The 22,149-nt window shown below is 37.7% G+C and overlaps 1 protein-coding gene across 3 annotated transcripts in view; it reads right to left on the reverse strand.

Moving 5' to 3' along the window:
• Positions 1-21,901, reverse strand: part of CARS (cysteinyl-tRNA synthetase) — a 32,368-nt gene extending 10,467 nt beyond the window's left edge. The window contains exons 1-17 of one of the 3 annotated variants that reach the window (XM_017812452.1): positions 21,809-21,901; positions 15,900-16,145; positions 13,034-13,125; positions 12,136-12,224; positions 11,734-11,830; positions 11,180-11,278; positions 10,104-10,253; positions 8,713-8,853; positions 7,887-7,975; positions 6,638-6,759; positions 5,128-5,240; positions 4,485-4,613; positions 4,141-4,270; positions 3,742-3,845; positions 2,653-2,750; positions 999-1,188; positions 452-520 (exon numbers count right to left, since the gene is read on the reverse strand). In XM_017812452.1, coding sequence (XP_017667941.1) covers positions 452-520; positions 999-1,188; positions 2,653-2,750; positions 3,742-3,845; positions 4,141-4,270; positions 4,485-4,613; positions 5,128-5,240; positions 6,638-6,759; positions 7,887-7,975; positions 8,713-8,853; positions 10,104-10,253; positions 11,180-11,278; positions 11,734-11,830; positions 12,136-12,224; positions 13,034-13,125; positions 15,900-16,145; positions 21,809-21,836 — 1,986 coding nt within the window. In that variant the 5' untranslated portion in view covers positions 21,837-21,901. Of the gene's footprint in view, positions 1-451; positions 521-998; positions 1,189-2,652; positions 2,751-3,741; positions 3,846-4,140; positions 4,271-4,484; positions 4,614-5,127; positions 5,241-6,637; positions 6,760-7,886; positions 7,976-8,712; positions 8,854-10,103; positions 10,254-11,179; positions 11,279-11,733; positions 11,831-12,135; positions 12,225-13,033; positions 13,126-15,899; positions 16,146-20,630; positions 20,760-21,808 lie in introns of those variants that run through there. The other 2 variants (XM_017812462.1, XM_017812472.1) reach the window with 2 other exon arrangements.
• Between the last annotated feature and the right edge of the window lie 248 nt (positions 21,902-22,149).

Genomic DNA, 22,149 nt, shown 5'->3' on the forward strand with positions numbered 1-22,149 from the left:
ACTGTGGCTACAAATGAGATCAGAAAAAGAGATTGAAATGTGGATAAAGCTCCAGCTGCCTCCAGGCTGGTTTTGGTGTACCACAAGGAAGTTTAATCAGTATAATTATATTTTTGAAACTACTTAGCATACAAATACTTGTAATGAGTCTTTAGACTGTAGCATGTGCTGTCTGTAATTCACATGTGGTTTCTGAAACAGACTCATCATTCAGAAGATAATTATTTTTTTGGTTGCTATACAATTTGTCTGTCATTAAATCAAACAAACCTGTAAAAAACCTCAACACTTAAAAGAAAAATCCTGCTTCCTAAGCCAATAAATTATGTCAGATTCAAAAGCTAAAAACATAAATAATGTAATTCAGGTACATATCAGTAATGTCATCACTTTAATAAGCTTTCAAAGGTCATAGAGTAATTTTGTATAGTGTACTTTGTCCTTCACTTACATTTATGTTTTGACTGTTCCCTCCAACAGGAAAACCAAGTGCATCATCACTTTCTATGGCACCAAAAATCTGGTCAAGGAAAAAGAAAAGAAAAAAACCACCAAGTCACAGGCATGTGAAAAGTAAGCAAAATCACATGTACCAAGCTTTTGAATAGTTCTCATTTAACCCACAATTCACAAATCTAAAAAGATGATGTTTTGATTTTTAATTGTTACAGCATACTAAGCATTGGCTTTCAGATTTAGCATTAAAGCTGTCAGATTTGACATTCTGACTTCATATTTTTTCTACTATCTAATTTCCTGGCATATGTTGAGGGCTCTCCACTATTCAAGGGAACATTAGCTGAAAATAAAATGTAACAGAGAGAACTCAAAATTGTTCCTGCTGCAGCACACACTGTAGTTTGGGGTTGTTTTGGTTGGGGTGTAGTGGGTAAAATCTCTAGGGACCTGTAAACAAAGACTGAACTGATCCCTACACACTTGAAAACACAACAGTTACAAATGCACAGTGCAATAGCAACATTATTAACGTTACATACCTTTAGCATTTGAGTGAGATAGGAACTGATGTTTTCTAAAAGGAGTCTGTTTGGCATTTCTCTGGAAGACTTCTTCGCAGCAATATAGGAGTTACTCTGACTGACTAATGAACGCATTTCTTCTAAGACAGAGCGAGTGTCAATATTGTCACACAGTGACTCATGAATTGCTGCCTTCTTGTCGTAAAAACTAAGAAGAAAAAAATTGGGGTTTACTACTGATGTCAGAAACACCTGCAACTTACTCTGATGAATCTCTGTTAGAAGAGTAAGGGGACCTAAAAGTGAGATAATCTTTTGTCGGTCATAGTTTATATTTGAAGGAAAAATGGATGAGCAAGAAAAAAAGGCATTATCATGACGCTGCTATTTTGCTGCTATGGACAAAAGCAGGATAATCTAATTGGCAACAACTATCCAAACAAATTATATCAAACACTTTTTCAACAACTGGCCTTTTCATGCAAGTTTTTTTAAAGGAGTATAAATTGCTTATTTAGTATCTTCTTGTGCTTACTTTTTATTTTTTTTTACCGTATTGCTTTTCTATCCCTATGTATCAGCCAAGTACTCTGTTTAGTATTATTCCAGGAGGGAGCACCAACGTGGGAGTTAACTTACCACAAAGTGCATTTTCATGAATATATTACAAGTAGATAAAAGGAATAAATTCATATAAACCTTTTTCCAGTTTGTGAATAGACATAATAAATAATACAGTATATTAAGTACCACTTCAATGACACAAAGCCTTTACTGTTTCAAACAATGTACTTTTTCCAGAGAAAGGAGAATGAGAAGTGGTAGAAGAAAGGAGACAAAAAAAATACCCACTAAACATCTTCTATTCCTCCCACTTCTTTATCCCTTCCTTTTGACCTCTCTATTATTTACTATCTTCTCCCCTTTTTTAAAAAAAGGGGTTATCTCTACAAATCTCGAGTTGAAGATCAAATTTTCAGAGGACACCACTACACAGACACATCTGCACTTAGTCCTTCAATAGTCAACATTCGTGACCACAAGTGAACTGAACTAGGAACAATTTTACTACTGCAATGAAAGATGCTTTTATTTTAAATTTCAGACATAATAGAAGTCATATAGGAAGCTGTTGGCATTACAAATAATAATGACAGTTTGATCATAAAAGTCAAAGACTGACAAAATTCATATCACTGGGTCAAGAACACATTTTCAAACACTGGCACTCTAATCTTTTGTGGTTTTAGTCAGGTCATTTAATTTCTGTTTGCATCAGATTACTCCCTACACTTTCAAATGTGTAAAATACTATTTTTCCAGTTGTAACCACTGGAAATTATTGGTCACTTCTCAGACAGAAGGACAGGATTTCAAGTAGTGAAGAAAACGACAGCTATCTAACAAAAAAGTTCTCTTTCCCTTCACAAACAGTGTGATGAGGCATGCAAGTGTACTTAATATAAACAAAAGGGAAACTAACAACTTCATCTTATTTCATAAAGTTATCACAAGATTAAATTGATTGCTTGTAAAGAGCTGGAACGAGCAGTGGAAATGCTACAGACATAAATATCACTATAAACATTGTAAGTGATTTTGTAAGGAAAAAAAAATTAAACATGTAGCTACACAATGGCTATCCAGAGAGAAGCAGAAATGCTCCACTCACTTTTTGTTCAGCTCTGCTTCTTGAATTTCCCATTTCTGAAACTGGCCTGTCACATCAGTGGGAGCTCGAAGAATATCCTTCACATTTAAAAAGAACTCCTATAAAAGAAGAATATAGCTAAAAATCAGTTTCAATTAGACATAACCAGTACTTACTACCAAAGGGCATTATTTCTTATTCAGCCTTCTAAACTTTGTAAGTTCAACAGCATTTCAGCCAGGACTACTGAAAGTCTGTCAAGACAAGGAAACTCACACATTTTGCATAACTCTGGAAACCACAGCTGAGCTGTAATTCAGTTCTGTCTCTTGGCTCTGTCACTGCATGATACACTATGATACTCTAACAGCAAGCTGCTCATAATATCATTTTTAAAAAGTCTAGGCAACAGTTCTTATGGCAGATTTTAAAGTTTGTTGCTAACAATGGAAGCTGAAGAATAAAATGGCTTTATAGCGAGGATCTGTTTCATGTGGGCATCCAGCTTGGCAAAAAGTCATTTTAACCTATTCTGTGGCCCAAAACAAACATTTTACATAAGAGGCAGAATAGCCTCAGCTGGACAGACCAAGCTCAACAATCTCAAAATGCTGTAAAGCATCCCTTTGGAAAACATGGGTTTCAATTACGGCTTCAGACTAAGCAGGACAGGACCTGTGCCTGACCCCTCACATGCCCACAAGGCACAGAGGCAAATGCTCAAGGTATGTGGTGTGGAGACAAGGTGGGAATGATACTCCCTCTTTGGCTACATTTGTGTAAAGTCTCATCTGGTAGACATGTTATGAGTGTTTTGGACTGAGTTCTGTAAGCAAGCTGAACTGAGAAACTAATCTTGTGTGTAAGTGCCAAGCTGTTCAGAGATGTCAAAACTGGGAAAGAGCACCCAGCTGCAGAGAAATGTAGCAATCTGGAATTTACGTGAGCATTCAGTGGTAGCTCAACAAACACCGTGACATCCCACCTGATGAATTCAGAAAGCAAACTCAGCCAGGAAATAAGGCCTATATATCCTTGGAATTCTATTCCTTGAAACACATATGACAAGGCAAAGTTTAGAGCTGGAGAAGGAATGGAAAACTCACTTACATTCATAAACTTCTCATACTGAATAGCTGACTCCATGGTATTACTTGAATAATCCAGTGTATCCTTCCAAGAGTGCATGAGGAAAGCCAACCGTAACTGTCGTGCTATTAGGAGTTTCAAAATAAACAAGGAAAATTATCATAACCTAAAGCATTTTTATGGCCTCCAGTACTGCAGTGGCTAAGAACCTAATTTTTAAAATTCTTCCTATCACTACATGTACCAAAAAAGCAAGAACTCTACTATCCATACAGAAAATACTGACAAGGAACAGAAAAACAAGGAAGCTGTTCTGAAGTTAGTGAAGAAGAAAGATGTCTGAGGTTACACTGAATAACAAAATTACCAGTTACCACTGGAAGTACATCAAAAGTATTCACATTCCAAAGTAATATTTACCTGTATGTTTCTTCAGTGCATCTTTTATGGTAATAAAATTCTTCAAAGATTTGGACATTTTACACCCAGCAATTGTTAAGTGGCCAGTATGCAGAAAATACCGAACCCAGTGATCATTTTCAAAGTATGCCTGCAGGAAAAAAACAAAGCCCAAAGACTCAATACTGTTTACATATACATCCTGAAACAGGAGAACTTAAAGAATAAAATCCTGAGAACCAAAACATGTGTTTCTACAAAACATACATCAGGTTTTAAAATTTGAAATATGGATTTATGTAAGTTGCAGCCAAAGCAAAGCACGTTGCTTTTTCACTGCAGAAACTGAAGGCCAGTTCATTCACCTCAGACTGCGCCAGTTCATTGTCATGGTGGGGAAATCGGAGATCAAACCCTCCTCCATGAATATCCATTGACTCTCCTAGAATGGATCCAGCCATTGCAGAACATTCAATGTGCCAGCCTGGACGACCCTGTTAAGAAAAAGACATTACTTGACTACCAGCAATTGTCTAAGCAGTTATGGACCTGAAGAAATGGGATACACTGTTACTAAAACAAAAAAAAAAAAATTCTCAGTGTCAGTTTCATAAAAGTAAACTGTTGCATTTAAAGATCAAACCTGGCATACACATCTGTAATGTCTGATTATCCTGTTTACTGTTCTTTTAAAAATTACATTAATATTTTTGATCACAAGAGAAAAAAAGGAAATAGAACTTACTGCTGATAAAGCTTATTGATAAACAGAGGACAAATGACCAGTAACAGCCACGAAAAGCCTGCATGCAAACTTCTGTTTAAAAAGTGTCAAACAGACTGTTTCACATCCTAAGTTATTAAATAAATATTAACATTGAATCTTATGACTGAATACAATATCTCCATAATTTATACATTGTTAATATGAGGTGAGGCAAAGTACTTGTGTAACTGTGCTATTTAATAAAGTGTAGAAAATCTAAATCCTGATTACCATGTCCTTACCTTTCCCCATGGAGAGTCCCACGAAGGCTCTCCTGGCTTGGAGGATTTCCATAAAGCAAAATCATTTGGAGAACGCTTCTCACGTAAACAATCAGCTGAGATGCTCAGGTCACCTTTCAAAAGAGAAAATGTAATTATACACATTTTACACCAGCATTATTGATTTTTGGCCTTGCTGTACCTCACATGAAGTTAATTTAAAAAAAAATAAATTAAAAAAAGACCAAACAAACCCCCAAATCACTGAACCATCAAAAATCTTCATAATCAACCCTTGATAATCCTTTGGGACTTTGATTAATGTTTGGTTGACAGGATACTTGACAACTATCAGCTGCACTGCTTTTTAAGTTTTGACATGAGATTCATCTACATTCTCTCAGCAGGCACAATTCCAATATTGCAGTTACAGAAAAATAAATACAGAAAGAAAAAACCCTATACTCATTGACAAGTAAGATTGCAGAATCAATTCATTCCAAAGTTAGATGGATCCAAATTAGGACTACTATTGTCTTGATATGCAGACACGAAATGATCATAGGATACTTTTTCCACCCCTAATCTCAGCTGCTGCACAGAATGGCTGTTAAATAGCTACATTTACAGTTCTGTTACTGCCATAGATGTATTATGCATTATGTGCTCTTAGCTTCTTATGATCAATTAGGTGGTACTCTCATTATAACATCTTTAAAACACAAGGAATTTACCATTTCTGCACTACTGCCCAAGACTAAAAGTGGTCAACAATACCACCTACAGCATAAAAATCCAAGACAGATTAAGGCTAAGATTGTCAATGTTAAACTTCTCAATTAGTTTTGATGTACAGGTGGAGATGTCCTGATTTCACCCAGTACAAGTGCTATATTAAAACCCTTTAATATTCTTTTTATACACTTTGTGGATGATTTGCTATTAAAACTGTACAACCTTGAGAGCAGATAACAAATGAGTCTGGCTTATCGAGCGTTTTAAACTAATCCTCTGCTATATCTCTTTTCAAAAAAAATCTATATTTGGATTCAGTTCAACACAATAAAGTTTACAAAGTAAAAACAGTTCTCAGTATTAAAAAGGAACCCACATATTTGTCATTAAATAACCACAGCCTGATGTGGAGAGCTTTCGCCTGGAATGTGGAAGACCCAGCTTCAAGTCTTTGTTCCTACACTGAACCAGATGAATGGTCAAACAACTGGGCTATGGCCAAATGACTGAGCTATTCACAAGTCTAACCAAAGAAAAAAACCCACAAACAAACAAACAAAAAACCACCCCAGAAACATCCTAGAATAAATAACGTTTCTTGGCATTTTCTAATTAAAAACTTGCAGGGAAGTACTGCCTCAAGCCACAAAACTTCGGCAAAGAAATCTATTGGTAAAGGAAGTGCAGCAGGTAAACAATTCAACTCTGAAAGTAACTGATTCCTATGTCACTGAAATCAATTGAAGAGACCAACACATCATCAGTTTCTTCAGCAAATGTTATTTCCCCTTTTTACCTTCACCCTCTTGAAGAGCTTTTTGATCCCCTACAGCTTCAGGAACCAACTTAGCATACGAGTGTTTTTCACTGGCATCAAACTTCATAGTATCAAAGTATACAGATCCATTGGACACATACCTGAAAAGTTAAAGATCATTATTTAGCTAACTTTCTACCACAAGTTAACTGATTTTTATCCCCAGAATCACTATCATAAGTTCTCTAGTGAAACCACTCACAGTATGGTACTGCTCAGTATTGTAAAGATGACTTAGCTGAGCCTAAGTTTTAAGGTCTTACCATAAAGGCTTTGGACAAATCATTGAAAGTCACAATAAAATTGATGACAGGGAAAACAACTAATATCTTTTGTCAAGCTCTTAAGAGGTGAGACATTAGGTAACAGTCACAAGAGAAGAGATATGTAGGATACCTCTAGGACTTCTAATATTTTGCAATAATATAACATGGATCACATTTGTTTCACAGTCCATTCTGTACTCCTTTGCTTTCCTCATTTTGTCCCACTACAGCCATAACAGCCCTGGCACAAAGGTAAGTTTCAGGACGACCATGAATGTTGATACTTCAGTGCAAAGAATTTTTAACAGTCCTCCTGCCCTTTTTTTTAATATATGTTTGAAGGAAGAGCATGCAAGAAAAATTACGGCACTCAGAAACACAGCCTTCATTTATTCACAGTCAAAATACACTCATGTCAAAAATTCAGGCTATTAACAGAAATAGAACGCCAAAATTTCAGATGGAAATCTCTCATGATATCTAGAGACTTCTAGAGCATTAGCTTGATTTCCAAATATAGACAATAGACAATGGCAGAAAAAGAGTTCACAATTACCATTTCTAAAAATTTATGCTACTTACAACTGATTTCTAGCTATCAACTCAGGTGTCAACTTTTTAAATCCCTTGCTGAAGGCCAGAAATCAAACACAGTTCAAGTGAATGGGACTTTGACTATTTATTCTAATGAACAAGGATTTCACCCTATAAATTTAATAATCTAACCTCTCTTTGTAGGACATCATAAAAAGTATGGAAAAGCACATTTTCACCACGTGAGAAATAACAGGTCTTTTGCAAAAGAAACTGAAATTTCTTTATTTGATGAAAAACTGCTTCTGGAAGAGATTACTATTGCTCACGAAAACAGAGAAAACAGCTCACAGCTAAGTGCTGAAACCAATCACTCTGGCTTTGATGCAGTATCAGGGCACAACAAAAGCACCCAGTAGCAAACTTACCCATAGCCATTATCCACAATCTTCTTCACAAAATCCACAATTTCTGGCACATATTCACTAACCCGTGTTAAAACATCTGGAGGTAAAACCTATAGATAAAAAGTAGAATTACATATAGATAGATATTTATATATATTTATACATGTGTAAATATGCACTAAATATATATATATATGTTATATATTGGTTAAAAATTACACAAAAGCAAGTGCTAATAAAATCTAACACTCCTATTTCAAGCTTTCTGCTCTGAAACAATGTGCTGTGGCCATTTTTATCTCAGCCTTTAAGGTGACATTAACAACAAACTACTGCAGGAGATGCCAGCTCTTCTGGCAGAACAGGCAATAAGTCCCTCTGATTTGCAGGTAAATAAATAAACCCTCACTGATCTGAACCATTGCATGTGACACAGCACTTCATCTGTAACAGACAAATGTCTTCTTGATTGTTATCATCACATAACTTCTTAGTGGCTGAAGACTTTCAAGTAGTCAGTCTAAATGCTGAGGTTGGCAGGGATCTCCTGTGCAGCTGAGAGATTCCATCTCAAACTTCTGGATCAGTTTATGATTATTAACCCATGTTACATCAAGGGGAAGGCATGGAGTGCACATATCAAACTTGATCACCAACTAAGTGACTCTGATAACACGCACAACAGATTTAAGATTGCTGGGATGGAAACAGAACAGGTGCTAATTTAACAGCAGCCTACTCATATTAAAGAAAATTCTTGAAAGCTATTAAGGAGCTAAATCATATTCTAGGTATTATAAGGTACAACACATACACTCTTAGAACAGAAAACAGTTTGTTTACTTACGTTGAGTGCTTCCATATCTTTATGAAATTCCCCTTCCCAGAATTTGGGGAGCTTTGAGAATATGGAATTGTCAGTCACCTGACTGCCAAATTTTGTGTCCAACCAGTCAGACAGCAAATCTTTGGCTTCTTCCAACAGTTTCTATAAAACAATAACAGAAAGTCCAACTGATCAAAGACTTGCCCTGTTTGAAATCTTATAAGAAAGATCTTATTCTGAACAGAGGTTTGCTTAAGGAACAAGACTCCTGGAATGAGGCACTTAGTTATGAATACAGAATAATCCATGTTTCTACCACATTTTTATCATATTGCCCTTCATAAATATAGATGAAACAATCAGAGAAAAGAAGATAAACTGATAATTGATATCTGTTTTGATATTAATCCCTTAAATTGGCATCTGGAATGTATGCTGTAAACATCACCTGGGACCTGCAGTTAGACCACATCATCTGTTCACCCATTGCTATTGGATCATCTAATAGAAGCCCTACTCTCCACATGGCTAAAAAGTGTGTGAAAGACTAATTTGAACATCAGCAAGGACACATTTTAATCTTATATTAAAAGATTACATTTTTTACACTAGGATATAGTGCAGAGGATGTGATTGCTTAGATTTTAGTAGTTTTTAAAATTCTGTTAGGTCAGTATATGCTTTTATAAAGGCACTTGATATTAGAATAGCTGGGCCTTTTAAAAAAAACATAATTTAGAGTGAGATTCTTCTCAAGAAGGGAGCACATACTCTGTATTACCCACAGTAATTATCAGAAATAATCTGAAAGGAAGAAAAGATCAAAATGGAAACCATTTACTAAAAGACACAAGTTGTATTGGCTGACTTGGTTATTGGGACAGAACCAAAGCGCAGTAAAGTCAACATGATTACTGTCACTAAATGTAATTGTCTTTAACAAAAATAATCCTGAGCATAACTTTGTGGGATATATTTTCTTCTCTGATCAGAGACAGAAACACTTGTGTAGAAAACTGCCACCAGTACTGGAAGGTCAGAAATGCAGGTTCAGTAACCTACGCTGAAATTAATTCATCAAGACAAAATAGTCAAAGAGAAGGTCTAAGTACATGAAAGAGAAAAGTCCTCATTGGAAAGGTAAAAAAATGACTGAATAATTATCATAGTGTGAGGAGAAAAAAAATCCCTAATTGATAAACACAGCATCCAAAAACTCTATAGCTGAATTAAAGAATCAAATTTCCTGTATTGAATGCAAAGTACTGAAAAGCTCACAGCCCCACAATTTCTCTTTGTATGAATAAGAAGTTCCATAATGTTTCAAGGAATTACTACCAGCAAAATATTATTTTTAAACCTCTTAAGAATTATAAGCCAAATATAAAATATAAAAAAGAGCTCAAACTTACCTCGTGACATCTGTTGATCTCTTCTGCAGGGAGTTTTGCTTGCACAGCTTCTTGTAGAGGGTCAAAAGCAGCCTTCACTGCATTTTGAATTCTTTCCAACATTTGCTTTTTATCTGGGTCTGTTGTCTCATTTAATTTAACTGAAAAGAGCTACAATTAAAAAAAAAAATTAGAAAGCCACTTGCAGCATAGCAGCACTATGTTCCATACACAATATCTTAGCCACATAGTACCTTGCTAGTGATGAATAATACATTATGCCACAGAAAAAGCTTTTACATCAATCACTGAAACATCCTCATCAGAAATAAAGGTGTAGTCAAAAGAGTTTAGTTTGCAGCTGAATTCAGTTTTTCAGAAATACTTCAGAATCACTACATCATCATCATCATTACTGTTATTTTCATTTTCTATGCAGCTGATCACCTTACTTACACAGTTTTTATCACAAATCTGCAAAGAATAACCTTTAATGTGAAACAGAGAGAGATTAAATGCAATGCTTAGGTCAGGCAAAGATAGTTGGGCGAAATTTCCACACCTCCTGTTCCCAGGCCTGTATTAAATTAATTAGAATGACAATCTCTTTGTGATCTGTAGTTCTAAAAATTACCAGAGAATCACCTTTCCTCACCTTCAGTCCAGAATACACAATTTATTAAATCCCTAAAGCTTTGAAGCCTTTTTGCTCTTTCCAAGGTCATCAGTGGTACAAAAGGGAAACCTCCCAAGCTTTAAAATATTACAGACATTCCACCATTTAAAAACTCTTAAAGTTTGAATTCTAACACACAAACACCCAAATCCCTTTTGAGCAATACATGCACTCACAAATAAATACTAGGAACACAAAAATTTGGCATGCCTTTTAAAGAATTCATCCATTCTAAACCAATGGAAAAATCAAAGTGATGTGCAGTTCAAATGACATTTCTAATTTGTGTGGTACCAGGTCAATACAATAACTGAAACAAGCAGAAAGAGGTAGCAAAGCATGAGGCAATTTCAGATGCTTTGCTACATTATTGAGTGAGAACCTTAGAGATTACGTAGCAAAGATTAAATATCATGCCCACCTCTGAGGCAGTTCTAACATCTTCAAGTAGCTGATCTGGTGTTGATTTGTTCTCTCTATACCGCTCAAAAAGATAATTTTGTCTTGCTCTCTTGATGATCTACAAAGCAGAAATATGAAAATATTTTTGTGAAGTGACACATAGTGATACATAGTGCAAATAAAATCTATTACATACCAAAGGCATTTCAGAATCCCTATAAATTTAACAAGCTCCAAGATTTACATGCAGTAATACAGATTAAACACACCATACAGTTACCTCAACTGAGTCAATTAATTATCTCAACAACAGGGAAATAAAATAAATTATCTTTCTAAAATACTTAGTCTTCATTATTTATGACAACAGTCATTTATATATGAGAATATAGGGTTTGCTACCATAGGAATGCTACAAAACTGAGAAAATCAATGCCTTTTTGTACAAAATGTATGTCTAAGTTAATAAGTGTAAGGTTTATCTTGGCTTATCAAGTGGCAACTACATGTGACTCTCTGACTTCCATGCTCAAAGTACAGTATTTTAGATTGCAATTTAACAAAAAACGTTACCTTATCATCAATATCTGTAATATTCATACAGTAGAAAATGTCATATTTAAAATAATCCCTCAAGATTCTTCTCAGGATATCAAATGAGATGTATGACCTAAAAACATGAAAGATATAGGAATGTTTTTAATGAACACCTCCAGTGTATTCTATTCTATGCACAAACCACTTTGATCTCAATCATTTTACAGTAGTTTTAATTCGCCCACATCTACTAGTAAGCTTTTAATCACACAGTGACATAATTTTATAATATGCTTTTAATCTTAAATCTCAAGTATCAAGTTTAAAAAAACATGTTTTCTAGTAATACACTCATCTAAATAAAGCACTCTTTTCTATTAATCTTTCATTTCCAATAGGCACCGTTATTACCTATATCATGATAAGGAACTGCGGTACCTGGCATGTCCCATGTGAGAAGCATCATAAACTGTTGGACCACAGCAATACCACAAGACCTTTTTTCCATTCTGAGGCTGAAATATTTCCTTAATTGAAAGAGAAGATAAAGTGATCAGAAGAAATTGAAGACACGATCTCAGGCCAGTAATAATACACTTGGAGAGTAGAACATGAAAACATGGATTATAATTCCAACAAATTTTTACCATAAACTGAGATCACCATTAGCTTTATTTTGTAAGAGAGATAACAGGGTGTGGCTGCTTATGTCATCTGCACTCTTATGAATCCAGATATCAGGTTACAAAGATCTGGATGAGGCAGGGCGTTATTCAAGCTGCAATTGTAAAGCTTCTCTTTTGCACTGAAAAAGGTTACACAGTATAATCAGTTCACACGTACTTGGATAATACATCCCATGTAACATTAATATTTTTAATATCTCCTGTTTCCCAAAGGACTTTCAAACAAAACCACAAGAAGTTTTACCAGTTTATATAACAACTATATAATTGGCAAGACTTTTTTTTACACAGACAACATCCAATGAAAGAAACTGTGATTTTATTCTGCTCACACTGTCTGCATTTACGTGTATTACAATTGAAAGCCAGGCTATTTTGCATGACAACTTGCAATTGGGAACTATATATTATGCAATATACACATACAGACACAGACTTACACTATGTGTACACTTAGTGTGTGCATTATAACACCTGCCCATCAAAAACACTTGACTGATACAGCATTTCTGGCACGTGCTTGTTATCATTCCGCAAAATACAACCCAGAGACCTGACTATCAAGAGAGCAAACGCTTCAGAAACAAACGTTTGATGACTGCTCTAGTTGTATTTCTATGGAAATCTCCACTTTTCTTTCATTTACACACCTTACTGCGAGTCAGGCTGTTGTAGAGGCAGAGTTTAGAATGTTTTGTCCCTTCAGGGGGAGACCAGGGGGGCTGCACACGTTTGCCTTTACCTAGGAGAAAAAATAGCTTAAAGAAAACTGAAAAGACATTTTCCACAAACACACTTGCAATATAACATTTTCTTCTTATCACATCTTTAAGTTATTTCAAAAGAAAAAAACTCCACATATAAATAGACAAAGCAGCTTCAATTCTAGTAATCCAGCTACTTCTGTTAGTCTCCTACAAAGCCACCAAAACCAAAGTAAATTATTTCAATCTCTTTTATTTTCTACTCTCTAAGTTGCAATTCCTCACAGTTTTTAATCCCAATAACAGCAAGGAAGAGGGTATAAAAGTAAGAGCATGCAATTTGGTTAAATCATTACCAAGAGTTTTCAAATTTAATGAATTATTAATGAAGTGTTATGGCAGTCCTGGGCTTTCTGCAATGCCACTGATTTTACTGTGATGGTGTATCACAGATCTCATACAGAATTTGCAAAAAAAATTTCCAGAGACCAGAGGTGGTCTCTAGAGCCAATATTGACAGAGTATGTGTACTCAGGGTAAGAGAGAGGGGACATGGAAAGGTTTTTTGTCATACATTGCTGCTATGTACACAAGGCATTTTTGAACACACTCATTTAACACAAATATGCTCCAGTTCAGCAAGAGGCTACATTTTGCCATTAAAGAGAGTTGATAAAGCCCAGAGTAATATTAGTGACAATACTCTTGCTTTTGTTTTCTCTTAAATTTGTAAGAAGTAACAGAGTTGTTAAGCTCATGGGGTTTTTTTCAAAGTTGCAGTTTGCTATGCAGGAGGCTATTTACAGCTGTAATGATGTTAAACTAATTATTGCATTAACAAGGAAGGAAAGCAAACCAGAAAATTCAAAAATACAGCAAGTTTGCCAGCTTAATACACACAGCACTGTCTTTAGGAATTCTCATGGTATGCATTTTAACTGCAATTAAAATATTATACAAACTATTTGTTTTGACAACAAAATTGCCTTTCTGATCCTGTGTCTCAGGGTGCTCTTCATTAAATCTGTTTCTCCCAATATCTTCATATGCATATTTTGGCTGAAAACCTTCAAGTAATGTAAACATTCATGGTATAAAAAATTTAATCTCTTTTAATCTTCACGTTATGAATCCATGGAAACATGTGTTGATTCTAAACATTTCATTGCATGAGGTATTCCTGAACAGAATACCTCAAGAGCAGTGTATCCATAACACAGATCATACACCAAGGGATGGATTTGTTTACTCTTTGATTTACAAAGATTACACTGGCATGCTTAATTGTGGCCAACGCTTCCCTCGGGGAAAAAAGCCTTTGTGGGTTAGTCTAATAAAAGATAAATCTGTAAAACCTTCTTTACTAACAACCACACAAACGTTAGAAAAAACCCAGATACTGCAGCCTAATGTTCCCAGCTTGTGAGTTAGGTGTCACGTTATATGCACTACAGAGACACCCAGGGCAAAGTATACTGGTTAGTCTGTTCAAATACACCTCTGCCAGCTACAGCCTGTCCCCTGGTTGAACTGAAGTTCATTTGCTCTAGTCCACCCTGGGGCTCTCTGGTACACCCAAAAAACCCCCACTAATAAAGTATTCAAGGTCTAGTAAGCGTGGCAGATTTATGTGTTATTTTCACAGTGAACACTGCAGAACCCCATTCCAGGACTCCTGATACATGTGCACAAATCAGGAAGATAAAAAGACATAACCCTTTGGAAAGAGAGACTTAATATTAAAGATTTCATGGACAGGAAAAGGGAAACCTTTTCTCATACTGCTCTACCCTGATCCATGAAAGTCTACAAACTGTAGTTAGTGGCATAAATCTGCTATCAGAGCCAGGGGTGCAGCTGAGGTCCCTTCTCTGCTGAAAGGAAATCAATAACCAGCACAAACACTTGCAGGCACACACACATACACACACAAAATCTACTCGCAGCAGTCTGATTTTAACTGCTGGTCTGCTAGGAATTGAGAACACATATGATGAGAGGTTGTGAGAAGATGGCACTGAAGTAATATTAGTCAACAACCAGCAGCAAAAATGACAGACATTGTGCATTCATTTGTAGGTATTGCAAGCACTATACAACAGCTCTGTGTTATTATTATTATTATTATTATTATTATTATTATTTCATGACTCCTTGAGCAAGGGTCTCACTATAAAGCAATTAAATTAGACTACCTCATTGGGAAACAACTCAGGACAGTGATGCAGCTCCCAAAAATGCCTGCACCCATGCTTACATGATGACCTAGATTAACCAGTTAGTATTTCCTCAAATCATCAGCAATGCCTAAATTACCAGGGTTAAAAAAGAACCCCAGACATCCTTTTTTAAATTCAGTGTTAATAACATTTGTAAGAGGAAGCATTTAGTTTATTTTATTGTGAATTTGTATATCATACAACTCATATTTAGTTACCCTTGCAAGGAAAAAGGTGGACTGAGCAAATCCTGATATTTTAAGGAACAAGCCCAAACTCACATATTCTTTTACAACCCAGAAGCTATCTAGCTTTTTAAAGAAAGTATCCATAATCAAATTCTGTACACTGAGGAATTTTAAAATTAAAAAAAAATAATTTGGAAACAGCTTTAACATTCAAATAGGTCAGTCTCTATCAATTACACAGTATTTGTATGCAAGAAGATTGTTATGACTTTGAATACAAGTTGATACTGTAAATTTTAAGGTGTGCAAGAAAGTACAAAAGGGAACTTCTAGGAATTCTCAGCAGTAAAAACCAATACAACGTCAGCTAGTCTATAACCTGCCCACCGGTTTTATATTACTCACTTGTTTGAAGTTTACAAGGCTCATTTTTTTCACTGCTGCCATCATAGATTGCTTCTATGTGTCTGTACCACCGGACAACATGGATATACTGGTCCACAGGTGGCCCCGAAAACTTTCTGAACACCTCCACATCTGCATGTGAAAATGTGAACCCCTGGATATAACTACGAGTGCTCAGGTACTCGTTCAAAGCCTTCACCCTGGCTTCCTCTTCACTAATGCTCAGAATAAAACTGTAGCTGGAAGCTGTAAAGAGAGGCACAGGACATTTGGTCAGCTTTAAAAGAAGGAGATCCCATGACCAAAATATATCCTTATAGTATACATCTCCCCCTGCAAATTAGCTCTGGCAACTGACAAGAAATTTGAGAAAAATATGTATTTCCTATTAACAGGATTATGCTCACGCTGTTTTAAGTTTTTTGAAGACATCATTACAAGGAGTAGTCAGGGCAAAAGCACAAGTCCCTTCCACAAAGAAATATAATCTACTGAAATTGGAGACAACTCTTCACACAGAGGGAACCTAACCAGCCCCTCTTTTCCACGCTGCTAAGACACTCATCCAGCAAATATTTAAATACAATTAATTTTATACACTGAGGTTAGGCTGTGAATATGTCTACTGAACTTGAGCATATCCTTGAATCTTTGCAGGACTGTTGCCCACATGCAGGCTCCCAGCACAATGCTTGGTTACTCCTATTTGCTCTAGAAACCCAAAAGTCCAGCTGTTGCTGTATATTCCCATACTTCTCCTATACCACTTTCTCTCCTCAGCCTATGAATTATATTTCAAATGAGTAAGATCTACACAAACAAACAGAAAGGATATTAGATTCTGCTCCTCTCTCACAATTTTTTAATTACACGATCTCTTTGGAATACAAGCAAAGCAGGTTCAGTTGTGTCTCATCTTTACAAATGCAGGGACACAGAGGAAGCAGCAAAAAGGCTCTCTGAGTTGGTGGGGATGCTGACAGTAAGAGCAAGCCCTGTGCAAGGCAGTGGGTACAAAGCACTATGGAGGTTATGGCACTGGGGCTAGCCACTCCCTTTAGGTAAACGCAGCATTCCTATTTTCCTACAGTGATTCAATGTTCTGTTCATGTTCAAAGTACTGTATAAACACTAAGCCAATATCCTGCTTAGGTAGTGAGCCAAGAAGGTAATTTAAGTCAAGGTCATAGGGCAGTAAAGTGAGAGAGGCAGTGTGAGAGCACCTGTCCCTGCTCCCAAACCACGACAGAGATCATGGCCAGAAGTGTTGCTTCTCACACTGAAATGAACACCTGCACAAGCAGTTCCTAAAGCACTGGAGGTACTCACAGACCAACGCTCTTGGAAAGGCAAGAATGGAAGGAGACAGGGAAGTGATGGCTAAGAAAGGATGTGAGGAACTGTACAACTGAAAAGTTTTTCCAAATATCATCAGTTAAGGCTTTATGAGCAGCTTATGGAAATCAATTATTAAAATATCCAACAGCAAGTCAGAATGACATGGAAATGGCAGCTAGATACCAAGCATGCTTTTGTTTGACTCTTTTGGGTATAAATGATATAAGATAGCACATCAGAACTAATAAAAAATATCAATGATTTTAAAAAACAATTTAAAAAATAGAAGTTCACAAAAGATTCATATAGAAAAGCAAAGACAAACTCATGTAAAATCTCTCTGAAGGCCTACCCATATAACTGTTCAGTATAAATAAAGAATAACAAGGAAATAATGGTTCATGACTAGACCTTATGGGCTTTTCTTACCCAGCTGAATGGGATTCAGCTTCAGCTCACGTAGTTCATTTTACTATAAACTTTTCACGCTCCTAAGTATTTACTGATTTTATCATCACAGAACTTCACATGTTTATACACATGAAATAGTTTGAAATAGTTGTGTTCATTAACTCTGGAAACCTAAGACATAAGTCTTCCTTGAATGTGAATTTTTGTATACATGAATCATATGAGGGAGAACGCCAAAAAAAAAAGTATTACAAGAATGATCTGTGTAGAAATGAAACTATATCTCAAAGAAAAGATCTTGAAAGATGTATTGCAAGGAAATCAACACTCAATTTGCAAAATATGATTAGGGTTACTATGACCATTATTCACATACCAGGCTGCTAATGGGATGTAAGTCAGTGAATATGAAACAATGTAAGCACTTTCCAACCACATCTGCAAACCAATCTAAAAGGGAAGTTGCACAAACTTACACACAAATCCAACAAATATGACAGAACTCATACAAACCAATTTTGGCAAGGAGAGATGGCAAATACTGCCTGTGAGTATCAGTACCAGCTCAGCTCTGACAAACCAAAATTATTTTAAGCAATCTTGGCACACACATTAATACTTGAAATTATGAAGTTTGGCCTGTGTCTGGCTGCAAGAGCGACAGCAGGCTTGAAAGCCTAATACATCAAATACTCCTGTAGCCCAGGGGACCTAACAGGAGGACTTCTTTATGCTGAAACTGATTCCTGACTCAAATTCAGCCCAAACTCACAGCCATGACTGGGCACCACAGCACGTGCAGTACAGCAAGAACACACCTGAGCAGCTGTTGGCAGGGTTTCCTCAGAGTGCAGCAGTAGCTGAGCCACAGCAGTCTCGAGCTCCCAGCAGGCTCACTGTACCAACCTGAGTGTCCTACATTCATTTCACAGGCTGTGCTGAGCTCCAAACTTTATTTTCTAGACCCACAGCTACTTTTCAGAACATGACAACTTGAAGCTATGACAAATGTGTTCTACTCTCTGCTGCAGCCAGTTGCAGATACAGGCAAAGTTGCTGTGTTTGAGAGAGTGCTGAGTGATGTCCCATCACTGGAAGTGTTCAAGGTCAGACTGGATGGAGCTCTGAACAACCTGGTTTNCTACTTTTCAGAACATGACAACTTGAAGCTATGACAAATGTGTTCTACTCTCTGCTGCAGCCAGTTGCAGATACAGGCAAAGTTGCTGTGTTTGATGAAGAAATTGTGGATGTCCCCGCCCTGGAAGTGTTCCAGACCAGGTTGGATGAGGCTCTGAACAACCTGGTTTAGTGAAAGGTGTCCTTGCCCACAGGAGGAGAATAGAATGAGATGATCTTTAAGGTCCTTTCCAACCCAGGCCATTCTATGATTCTACCATCAGTGCAATTCTGAAATACCTCTGAGCATCCTATTTCAGCACATGCAGGACAAAATCATTCTCACTTTTGGCATTCTTGTGAGTAGCTCCAAACTGGACTGAACTCACAAAACTAAAGCTTTTCTCATGAACAACGGGGTACTCTCCTGGAAAGAAAGAATGACTGTGGTAACAGTGTTTTTTGGATGGCAATATAGCAGTGAACCACTTCTTTTCAAGCAAAAGAAATTAGTAAAAACTACTTTTACATAAAAGCCTATTCTGATTTAATTGATATCACTACTAAAACGAGAATAGTAAATCTACAAAATCTTGTTTTTCTGTGACCATTCTGTACCCTCAGTTCCTCCTTCAGTGTCTTGCACTGCCTTTAATTCATCACACACTCCCATTGATGTATTTCCTGGTACCTCCTAAGTGCTGCATCCCCTCTTCCCATATACTTCAGTATCCCCATCCTCCTGTACAGCTCCAACCCATCTTTGCTCAGTCTGTTAGCCAACTGTGTGCAAGAGGCAGTCCACTGTTAAATGCAATTAGTAAAAATCGATGGATTCAAAAAGTAATGAGGGAGAAGGGCCAATGGATATATGTACATCTGACTTGTTTTCCCTGTTGCTTTAGGAAAACAGATAAGAAATTGCCCTTCTCTCTGACTGCAATTTTTTTTCCACTCCCACTAAAGAAAAACTACAGTTGTTATTGCTCCATTGCATTAAGAAGTGTTTTCTTGACAGCACAAACATGGGAGTATTACAGAGCCGTTGCATAACACTGAGTTTTAACTCATGTGAATGGAATGATCCATAGATATCAAATCAAACCAACAGCTACTCCATTCAGGAAATAAGCACAGAGAACAAGTATTGGAGAGGCAGCAAAATAACCTTGAAAAATCATAAGAATTAATGTTAACAATAAAACATTACGAAGTTGTTTCCAAAAAATTCTACTGTAGATATTAACTAATGCAGTTCTCATAAAATAGCTGCTGGTGTACAATCTCTTTGGCGGATATAATTGTCACACATTCTTCTTTCCATGCATGGAGTGCTTTAGAGACTACTAAAGGACACTGGGATTTGTCTGCAAGACCTCAGCAACACACAGACTCAAAGGCATAGGACTGCTTCTCCATTTTATTTGCACATAAAATACCTTCTGAAGTTTAATCAAGACATATAGACCATACAACATCAATTGTCATGGAAAATTTTCACTTTTATTAATTAGAAAATGAAAATTTCTGTTCCTTGAAGGTGTTGACAGCAAAGTAAATACCGGAAAGCCATAAAGCAGGCAGTAAACTAGTTAGTTTAGGTAATTTCTCTTCCAACAAATTTAAAACAACACAGAAAAGACAAATGTAACAAGTCTCATTATTAAGATGTCTCCAAATTGGCCATTTATTATTCTAGCTGGCCACACTGGTACCTTCGGAAGGAATTCCAATTATTTGCTCAGCCAAGATGAATTATCCTTTTCCATAAACATTTCAGAACCACCAAACCAGTGCAGTGACTTCATCTATGCCAGACACAGCACAGATAGACAGAGAGACAAAGGACTTATCAAGACTCACACATGAGATTCAAGAGGCTTTGGGCTGAGCAGAGATTTTTAAGACTGGGGTATCCCACATGGAGGAAGAGCTTGTCAGTCCCAGTCACTTGAGCCCTCTCAGTTTCACTTCCACTTTTCCTGAACTGAAACTAAATGTAACAATTGCAACTGCAGGGAAAAAAAAAAAAAGAAAGAAGAAAAAGCTATTTGCCTAATTATAAACTCAATTAAAAAGTTTCTTAAAGGGCACCTGAACTGAGCCTTTGGTGTTTTTGGGGTTTTTTTCTCCTAAGATACTGAAAACACTTCTAAAAAAGGCAATCCCTTGAAAACATATTTCACTTTAATGGGAATGTTACTTTTGATGAACAGAGGGCAAAGTAACTTTCCGTAGCAAAGAAAAAGGAGCAAAATCTTTGAATTTACAGTTCCTTAACTGGAATGACAGAAATTTCCAACCCTTTACACACCATAATGGTATTTCATACTTGCATGACTGGTATTCCAAGTTTCTATTTGCTACGGTAGTGCCAAAAATTACAGGACTACCCTAGCCCTTCTTCCATATGGAAGTGAGCAGTACAACCCGTCATTAAACCATGACCAAAGAAAATATCCGGAAAAGCTAAGAAGTTCAGACACGAGTTCAAGGGAGAACAGTGATGACTTGGAAAGACAGCGAGGGAGACACAGGGGCAGGTGAAAGAGAACAGAGGACGCGGCGATAGGCGCACAGCCCGAGCGCTCTGGCAGCCACGAAATACCTCTTGGAACCCATCGAGCTGCAGAACAGCTGTTTCCAACCCTCAGTACCGAGGAGCTCCGAGGTTTTTTTTCCACAAATCACTGCGTGTCAGCATTAACCTTTACGTTCGTGGCGAGGCACGATACGAGCCGCATCCCACGGGCACCCACGGGATGGGCGCGGAGGCACCTCGGGGGGCTGCGGCGGTGGGGTCCCCACGAACGGGCTCTGGAGGGGCCCGGGGGGGACCCCGCCACCGCAGGCGCCAAGGGATGCAGATCTCAAGGGACGCGTGAAGGAGGCGACCACGGCGACGCCCCACCGCCCCCATCTCCCACCTGACACCGTGACAGCGGCGGGGCCGCGACACCGACCGCCGCCGGGCCGTGACAACCCCGGCGGGCCCCTCGCCTGGCCCCGCCGGGGCTCCGCGGCGCCGGTCGCCGACCTACCGTGCTCGGCGGCGGCCGCTGCTGCCATCCTGGTGCCTCGTCCTGCCCTCGCTCCCGAGCTGATGCAACAGCGCGTCCGGAAGCCTCGCCCCGCCCGCCCTACGCTACTTCCGACGGGAGCCCCGCGTCACCGGGGCAACCGGGAGCACCGCCCGCCCTCCCGCGGCATCGCCCGCCCCGGGCACTCGCGGCATCCGTCAGCTTGGAAAAGACCTCTCAGGTCACCGAGTCCAACCCACGACCGAACACCACCGTGCCAACTAGAGCATGGCAATGAGGCTTTCCTTAAATACCTCCAGGGACGGCGACTCCACCACCCGAAAGAAGTCCAAGAGTCAACC

Source organism: Lepidothrix coronata, unplaced genomic scaffold (assembly GCF_001604755.1).
Source record: "Lepidothrix coronata isolate B3197 unplaced genomic scaffold, Lepidothrix_coronata-1.0 Scaffold1, whole genome shotgun sequence".
Classification (NCBI taxonomy): domain Eukaryota; kingdom Metazoa; phylum Chordata; class Aves; order Passeriformes; family Pipridae; genus Lepidothrix; species Lepidothrix coronata.